Here is a 9,367-nt window from a genome sequence, read left to right as displayed (position 1 = left end):
TATATATAATTATTATATATAAAACATGTGTACACACGTATCCTTACCTTTCTTCAGCATTTTGTATTTCTCTTCATTTTCCATAAAGTTTGGATCCATCTTAAAAACATCTTTAAAATAAAAAGGAATCTTTATTTAAAACATAAAACGAATAAGACAATGAATATTTAATTTAAAATTGTTTTCATGGGGAATGCCGTCATAAAAATCAGCTTCTGTTCCTAACTTACTAAGAATATCCTCTGGGTTGTAGTCACCTTCCAGTGGCAACATATGAGTAAACTGATCCTCCTCTTCCACCAGATCTAATCCATTTGGAATGACTGGATGATCCTTGAAGCCATCCTTCCGTACAGCAAACATGACTTCTATCATATACTGAACACGCATATCAATTTTAGATTCGTGCAGAATGTGTCGAAGACGGTCAAAGATTGCTTTGAAAAAAAGACACAAACAAACATAGATATGAGGAAGATTTATTAATACCAAAAAGAGAAATGTTCCAGCTAATTATACTCACCATTAATACCTCTAGGAGAAATTTCTGTTAACTTGAGCCCACTCTCTTTAATAAATCCAATTGCTACTTCAATACTGTCATCAGTAGGCCTTTCAAGGAGCAAAGTGAGCATTTCCAAACATAAAACCTCATGAGCCTATGGAAAGAATATCAGTAAAGAGTTAAAATGTACCATTGTACATTATTATTTTTTTATTAATGTAACAATGTACTATTGTTACATCATTAATACAGTGATTACTTGACAGAGCAGCCCAACATATCTCTTTAATTACACACACAAGGCAATAGTATTGCGACAAAGCTAATTTAAGAGGAACTCAAAATTTAAATACAATTTTACCACTTGTATTAATGCTAACTTTGTACTGAGCACAACTATGCTATTAACAAGTGAGTAATGAAAAACGCTGTCTTTAAAAACAACAAAAAACCCAGAATACATTTCCAAGAAGCAAATAAACCACCACTTAGGTTACAGAAACTAGTTGTATGTAAATACACTGTTTCTATAATTAAACGAGGTTTCTGAGGATCAGGCATATAAGCAAAGGGCACATCTCTGATTAGTCTCCCATTTACCAAAATGCTGTACCTTCCCGCTGCATTCCTGAAACTCTGCTTCTTGCCATTATTTAAATTGGAGTATCCTGATTTCTAACACATTAAGTAGTGGCATAGAGCTGGACACAAATTTGATTTAGATGCAATCAAGTCTAATTTTTTTGTGACACTGTCAAGATCTGTGGGACAGAGCCTCAGACAACACTTGCTTTGCATCAAGATTGGTCTGAATACTAGACGAAATGTATTTATGAAGTCTAGGAAAGCTCTGGAGCATAAGCGCAACAGTAGGTGATTATAACTGCAATGGTAGGTGATCATAACTGCATAGGCAACTACCAATTTCTTTTCTATCCAAACAACTTAAAGCAGGCATTAAAAGGAAACCTCAACTCAGATTTTCAGTAATCTTTAGAATAGGGAGAGCATCTTCACTTAGGCTACTGCTATTTTAGATGAAATAGCCATAGAGGGTTTGGATTGAGTAGAAACAAGGAGTAACATACCACATTCTGATTCACCAAATGTGCAACAAATTTTGAAGATGTTAAACAGAGTTGCTGCAAAGGAAATACACCAGGAAATGTTAACACAGCATATAGGGAAGAAAAAATAAGTTTGTAATTCACAACATACTATAGATTTGTGCATCTCACAAACAATTCAGGAAAGTTTTTGGGATATTAATAGTTGTCCACCATTAGGACTGTACATTTGCAAAAAACCAAACCAAAATCAAAAACACAGTACTAACCCAGAGCAAGCTGTCAAATTTTCACGACACTTTAATATCACTATACTTAACGTACTAATGATAGGTCCTGTCCCACATCTTGTCTGTGTTCCTTTAACGTCTGCAATCTGAACACACCTCACAAGGTTAACACAGCAGAACTACGTTTCAATACGTGGCTTTTTCATGTTTTACATACCTTATCATTTCTGCGATATCCTTTACGAAAATTTAGTATCAACCTCTTGAGAATCAATTCCCCAATATTTGGAAACTTGGAATTGATAATTGCCACAAGAGCTGCATAAACATGGGTAAAAATTGGAGAGGCACTCTGAGCTTGCAAAATGGATCTAGACAGCAATCCCCTGCAAAAATACGTAAGTTTAAGATTTTTTTGGTATTAAAACATTTCACTTTTTTATTCAGTACCTATCACATAAAATAGTATGGTACAGTCGGAATAGCTAGAAGATACCAGATGGTCATTTCCAAACTTGTTTATTGTGCCACAAATGGGAGTTTTGCAAAATGCGCTGACAAAATGTGTCTGAGCCAAGAAATTCATAAACTGATATCTTATGTTTCATTAAATATTGTTCCTATTAGAACTACATTTGAAAATAAGCACGTAACTAGTCTTCATCTTGTGTCCTGCAACTACTCCTTTTTTAACCGTAACACGGTCTCTTCTTAGCTTTGAAGTAGGGATGATCGTGCTGTTTCTTTTCCTCAGTTGAAAAAACAAAATCCCTTTTTGTGACAAAGAACATCTGCTCTCTGACTACTTATTAAAAGCACAGGATTGTGTTCCAATGTAATGATAACTTAAACAAGCAAAATAAAATTGTATTTCCATGAAAGGTCCCTAATAATAAAGATCTACCTATAAGTAATAAAATTGAATGTTCAGTAAAACCAGAAAGGGCAAACTAATGCTTTTAAATGCTTTTCTCTAATGAAATTCTGTATTTTCAACACAAGAACTATATTTTGGAACTGAGAACTGATTATAAAAGATTCCATTCATTTTTGCTCATGAGATAATAGCTCTTTTATTATACTAATGGTCTCTCTTACAAGACTAAACTCTGAAAAGAATCAGAGACTTTTTTTCCTCCCCTCCCGTTTTTGCTTTACCACATAGAATTTGACTTTTGCTATATTACTCCACGACACAAATGGGTGAGAGGAAAAAAGAAGCCAAACAAACATGAATCTGCAAAGTGCACACTGGTATCCATCTCTGTTCTCTGCAGTCCTTTGGAATCTACTAAAAAACCTCCTGTGTGGTACTAAATACAAACTGCATAAGGGCCTTATCCCTACTTATTTTGGAGTAGGCAAATGTAATGGAACTCACTTCATACTACCGCACAGAACCAGCATTTCATTTTGAAACTAGTTACTTCCCATTTGCAAACTGATCTTATTTACCCTCTACTTAGAAAAACTCAGGCTTTACACCAAGGTAAAAATTCACGTGATTACTTTTTCAGGTTTGCACAAAGGTGCATATAAGTCAAAGCTAATGGTAAGAAGGGAAACAGTGCCATTTTCTGCCTACATTATTTCAAAATGCACAAGCTTACAGGTCACATACAAAATCTTCCACAGATAAGCGTATTTCAAAAATACTCAGTAAGATAATTTTTAAGCTAAAGTATCATTGCTAGTATGAAAATTAAATTTTGGGGACATGAAATACGTAAAAAAAGCAGTTCTACAGCAGACTGCTTGAGACTTCATTAATAGAAATCACATTTGGGAACTACCTGCTCACTCTGGACCTTACTTAATTGTCTCCTGTTATTTTTACACTAACTGCAGGATTCTGACCTTGCCTTCAGATATGACATACATGAAAGTAACACGTTCCTTAGCTACAGCCTCCTCAAATAACAGTGATTAAGTTATGATAGAAAAAGTGTTGCCACTCCTTGAAATTTAAGTTTGTTTAAATGAAAGTGAATTTACCCATATTTCTTTAGATGAACACATTTAACCTCTGCTGACATCAAAATTAAAGCAAGGAAAGTCAAGATATAGTATTTGCACAGTCATCACAACTTAATACTGAGCTCAAATAGCATAATCATCTTTTCTCTACATTACAGCAATAAACAATTCAGTCAGATAACTCCAGTAAAAAATTGTTTTGCTAGATACTGGCTACAAATATCATTTGTCCCACAGAAAAAAAATAAAGGAATACAAAGTAAGTAGACAGAGTCACCTGTAAGCTGCAAGTCCTTTAAGCAAAACACATAGCTAAAACCTTTAGAAAAGGAAACACATCTGTTGCACTCTTATTCTTCCAAACATACAATCCCTTTACCCCCAGCCCTGCACAGGACAATGTAGCCTCCGTACACTACACATAACACACGTAGGGATGTACACATAAACAGTACACCTATTAGCAGAAAAATCAAAAGGATCATTTTAAAATACTAAGGCTTACCTTCCCCGAACAATATTTTCCTGAAGGAGCTCATGAATGATATTTTCTATATTAGAAACGTTCACTTTATTGACAAGACCATTGATCGACTTCTTCAAGGCTTCCCAACTCATCCTCTGATAGGCCAAGCTATTACAAAGGTATCACAAGTTATTATTGCATAAATTCAAGGTAGCACTGAGTGAATTTTTATATATATATATGAAAATGTTTGTGTAAGTTATAATCAGTAAAATAGATAAGAAAATATTCACTGCATAACTGTGAAGACTAGCTTATAATTATACATTTAACTACTAGGAAATCACTGAACCAACATGATATACCAAAATTTGGTTCTCCACAGATATGGCATAAGCCAGTATATTCAATTTTCTACAATACTCCCGAAAAAATAAAATCGCCAGTTACATTCTCTATCTCACTTTTCCATTTACACTTTGCAGCAGCAGGAGGTGCAGTCATAATCTGAGTCTCTTACATTTCTTCTGATAAAAAACACACCTTTGAAAGAACGATCACAGTCCTTAAAGCATATCTCATATTCACCAGCATTCACTGAAACCCTTTACTGTTTTGTTTCTAATACATTACTTTGAACTCACCTATTTTTATCAGTGATTTGCTCTTGCATCATCCTGAGCTTGGCAGGTGGAATATATGCACCACCTGTGCGGGTAAGGATTGGATCCACTTCTTCTTTCTTCTTCTTTGAAGTGGTCTCATCATGACCAGGTGAGCTTTGGGCTTTCGACCTCTCTGGACTCCTACGATCAGGTGATGAGTATCTTCTCTGCTTCCTTCGATCGGATTCCCTCTCCTCCCATTTCTCATGGTGTCTCTCTCGCCCTCTTTCCATCCTTCTAGAATCCAAACACCCAAGCATCCATGAAAAGTTTTCACATTTTATTTTTTAAAATGAGTATTTTGTTATTGACTAAGAAAGGCCTTGATACCTTCCTTCTGAAGTTCTGTCATCATAGTAATCCCTTCTTGAATAGTCCTGATCATATCTGCTGTCATCAGAGTATCTTCTCTTTCTGGGAGATGGAGACCTGTCACGCTCTACATCCCTGTTCATAGCCAAGACACAAAATTTTTAGCAATCGGCTTAGAGAAGCAATGCTGTTGACATCTGCCTGCAATACAATGCTTCACGACAGAACTGTTCCACTTGGGCTACCTGAGTTTCAATACACACATCATACAAGGAGAAGATGCTCCTTTTATAATAATTTGTTGACAGAAAAAAATAATCAAAAATCAAAGAAGCACTGTAAAAGGAAGATCCTCCTAGAACTTAAAATTAAATACTAAATGATAATAACATCGAATAGCAAAAGTAAATTCAGCATCATGAATTCACTGGAATACATACATTCGTTTCACCTACTTTTGCCTGTTTAGCATGAAACAGAACAAACGCTACTAGAAAAAAAATATATTGTGTTTAGTACAAGAGGTTTCATTCCAATTAAAACATGAAATTAAAAGCTAACTAGTAACAGTTCATCTCATGCCCTGATAGACTGCACTTCAAATGGTATTTCTCCACCTCCTGCTGGCATAAATAATCTTGCTCTAAAGTGACAATTGTGGTATGAGCAATATGCAACTCCTAGCAAGAAACTAGCATCTAATTTGCATTTTCCAAGTCCTGTGACAATTTCAGTGAATGCTAAGGATTTTTAAAAAGATTTAGCTTTAATAACAAATCTAATTACGGCAATATTGACATGCAAGTATTTTATTAAACCTATGCTTATTTTTCAGTGCTCAGCTATGGCAATATATGAAAAGAAACAGAATCTGATTTTTTTTAACTTACCTACCTCACTGTATGAGGAATATATACAGAATTGTAGGGTACAAAAATCAGTCACTCTACCTGTCCTCTGGAGACAAACTTCTTTGGCGTGAACTGTAGCTTTCCTTCCTTTCGTAACTGGAACCATGCTTTAAGAAAACAGAGAAAAAAAACCAAACAAGCGTCAACATTATACACTGATTACTGTGAGCACATGTGTCTTGAGATCAAAGTGTGCAACGTCTTCAGTTTCCCACTCCTTTACAAGAAGGAAGGGCCATCAAATCAAGCTTATGGCAGACAAGGAGAGGTGGTTCTAAATAGCAAGTGGTTGAGCAGCTGGACTCCCTGCTACAGTGTGCTGCAGATGTCAAAGGCTTACATGGATTCAAGAGACTGGGAAATCTGACGAAAAATTCCCATGGGTTACCAAAAATATTTATCTGGCTCAGGAAGCTGCAAATAGGCAGAGACTGGGAGAACACGAGGGCAAGTACTTTTATGGTTGCCCTGTTCCTAAACTTTTCAAGGCACTTGCTGGTGATTACTGGTAGACACTAGAATAGATGGACCTTTGGTCTGTCTGTCCTGCTCCCTTCTTGCATACACTGTTTAACACTTTGTTGCATCACCTGCCACACCATCAAAATTCTACCACTTCTTGTCTGAAGAGTGTCTTTCCTCTCTCCTAAAAATCTCCTTTGTTGCTTAATACCTTCCTCCTTTTCACTAAGCATAATTTGTTTTCTCATGAGAAAATACATATAGCTTCACATATTATAAACATTGTTCCACTTCACAGATCCTGGAAGTAAACTTAATTTCAAATTTTTCTGAAATCTAAATTTTCACAGTTCACAGCAAATTCTGTGGGCTGAACCATGACATATAGAAGTACGGAGTCATACACATAAATCAGAGCATGAAGCATCTACAACACATAGAAAGACATTCACCTCAGCAAGATGTTTCAAAACTGCTTTGGTCCAGCTAAGAAGTAGCTTTTATAACTTCTGTACTTTCATTGTACGGGTCCCCTCTTCCCTCAGAGTACTTATGATTTTTCTGAACCACAGTCTCATGTTACCAGCTAGTGATGAGCTGTGAAACAGCTAACACTTCACCGTGACACAGAAACTCAACGCAAGGATTCACTCAGGTGCCTTGACTGAATTTTTTGCAGAAATACTGATCTCATTTGTTGAAAGGGCATTCGACACATTAACTTGCTCGCACGCTAGTTTTGCCCCATCAAAGAACCAATTAAAACTGTTGGTTAGTAGAACACAAAGACATCTCCTTCAGGAGCAGACCCTGATGGACAGTTATATGCAACAATTTTCAAAAACTCAATTTGAAAGAAAAGGATCTTTACTAAATGGCGAGTGGGGTGTTTATAATGAGCTGTGCAAGTAAAATCAATGTAAACTGAGGATTCCTAAGGAAATAACAGAATGATGTTCCTTATCTTTGTGTTGTTATCAACAGATCATTGAGTCTGACTTGCTATCACTCAAACTGGAGTGCGTGTATATATGTAAATACGTATTTATAATTTGAAGCAACTACAATATATCCTAGAACATTGCCTTACTAGGGTATGCTTCTAATAGTGTTAAAATTATTCCCAGCATTACCTTGCCTGAATCAAAACAATGGTACAAAACAAATCCATTGCATCATTCACTCAGATTATACATCCCTACAAAAGTAATGTCCATCTGATAATTTAATTCCAGAGTAACCTTATCTTTGATGGCAAAGCTAGTATAAGAAATACACATATTATCACTAAGGGTTTCTTCCCTTTCAATACCCATTTGCAGCACTATATCATACAATAGATCACTGAAATAATTTAAGGTTAAAAAAAAGTCCTTTTTTTTCCCCAAAATAATACAATACAAGATTGTATTCTAAGGTTTGAAAAACACATAACAGTTACTGTATTTAAATAATATTTAGCAGATAGGAAGAAGTGGGTCTTCTGAGAATGACCTATTCTTATGCGTTCTACATCATCTGCCTTTGCCCAAGCAGACCCAAAAAGACAACTGCTCACAGAAATAAGCAATATTATGGATATGTTTGTATTTGACAGTTACTGTGTCTCCTTGCAAAAGCAGCGATGTTGGCTGAAGGACTTATCACCCTCAGCTTTTCACAACCAGGCTTTCTGCCACAAGTCACAGTCTTCTCCACTGTATGGTTTTATCAAAATGATTAACTGAAAGTGTCCAGACAGTGAGTCTCTGCTAACTGGCCTATTTTGACAGATGATGGAGCACTAACATAACCACCGGATTGGAAAGATACGAGAATCTATCAAACTCCGTATTAAAAATCACTTCAGTCAGAAAAGCTGGAACCAAAACTGCAAAGAGGTCTACGTAGGGCCAAACTCCAAAACACAGGCAGAGAAATACCATAAAGCCGACACAGTATATCAGAAGAATATTGATCTGCTAACCTGTCCCAAATTTAGTGTTCTTTTCAAACACAGAATTCCTATATAATCACTTCAGGAGAGTAATTTTACTGTAATTTTTTTCTTGCCTTCCTAATAATCACTCCCATTCATTCAGAAACATATTACATGGCTTTTAAAAAAGAAATCTTTCATCTTTCACAGTAAGAAATGCAGCTGCCACATTAACTCTTAGTTCTCATCACTCTTTTCATTTTGTCATCACTGCTAACTTTTCAACACCTCTTTTCTCCATTCCTCCACAGGCTTATGTTCTCTGTTGAGCCACCATTCAGTCACTTTTCACCACCTACTTTATTATTATATGCTTATAGTCTTCAGAACTTCCATTGTTAGGACAACTAGCACTAGAAACAGCTGTAATTCACCGATTTCATGGCAGTATTTCTGTTATTAACAGCTACTATCAGTTACAGATGGTCTTTGCTTTACATTTACATTTTATTAATCACCAGTAGCAAGGGAATTATCAAATCCCACAATTTAGGTCTGAGAACGCTTACATTCACTTGTGTCACCCTACTCTTCATCTTGATTTCCTAATTTTTATGAAGTCCTGAACATGCAGCAACTGGATGATCCAAGGGGGAGTTCAGCATACAAAAACCATTTCACCTGTAACACACAAGAGGACAGTCAAAAGCTTTCTACTGCAGGCTGTGCAGAAAAGTGCGCTTTCAAGTTGTTCTTTAAAGTTATGTTTGCCCGACTCCTTAAAATAAAACAAAGTGCCCCCTCGTCCAAGCCCTCCCAGCCAACCAGACCTCCTGGCTCACACAGCACCTGCC

The 9,367-nt window shown here is 36.1% G+C and overlaps 1 protein-coding gene across 1 annotated transcript; it reads right to left on the bottom strand.

Moving 5' to 3' along the window:
• Positions 1-47: 47 nt before the first annotated feature.
• LOC104268634 (pre-mRNA-splicing factor CWC22 homolog) lies at positions 48-9,109 on the bottom strand (the record flags this gene model as incomplete). The annotated part of the gene is made up of 10 exons (XM_009877531.1): positions 9,083-9,109; positions 6,173-6,240; positions 5,241-5,357; positions 4,890-5,147; positions 4,285-4,413; positions 2,020-2,188; positions 1,594-1,647; positions 524-659; positions 231-437; positions 48-110 (listed from the first exon to the last, which is right to left on the bottom strand). Coding segments are annotated over exons 1-10 (1,228 nt in total), but the record flags the coding sequence as incomplete, so codon positions are not given.
• Between the last annotated feature and the right edge of the window lie 258 nt (positions 9,110-9,367).

Source organism: Apaloderma vittatum, unplaced genomic scaffold (assembly GCF_000703405.1).
Source record: "Apaloderma vittatum isolate BGI_N311 unplaced genomic scaffold, ASM70340v1 C12343484, whole genome shotgun sequence".
Classification (NCBI taxonomy): domain Eukaryota; kingdom Metazoa; phylum Chordata; class Aves; order Trogoniformes; family Trogonidae; genus Apaloderma; species Apaloderma vittatum.
The sequence above is the reverse complement of the archived record's forward strand: the minus strand, read 5'-3'. Positions and strand labels throughout refer to the sequence as shown.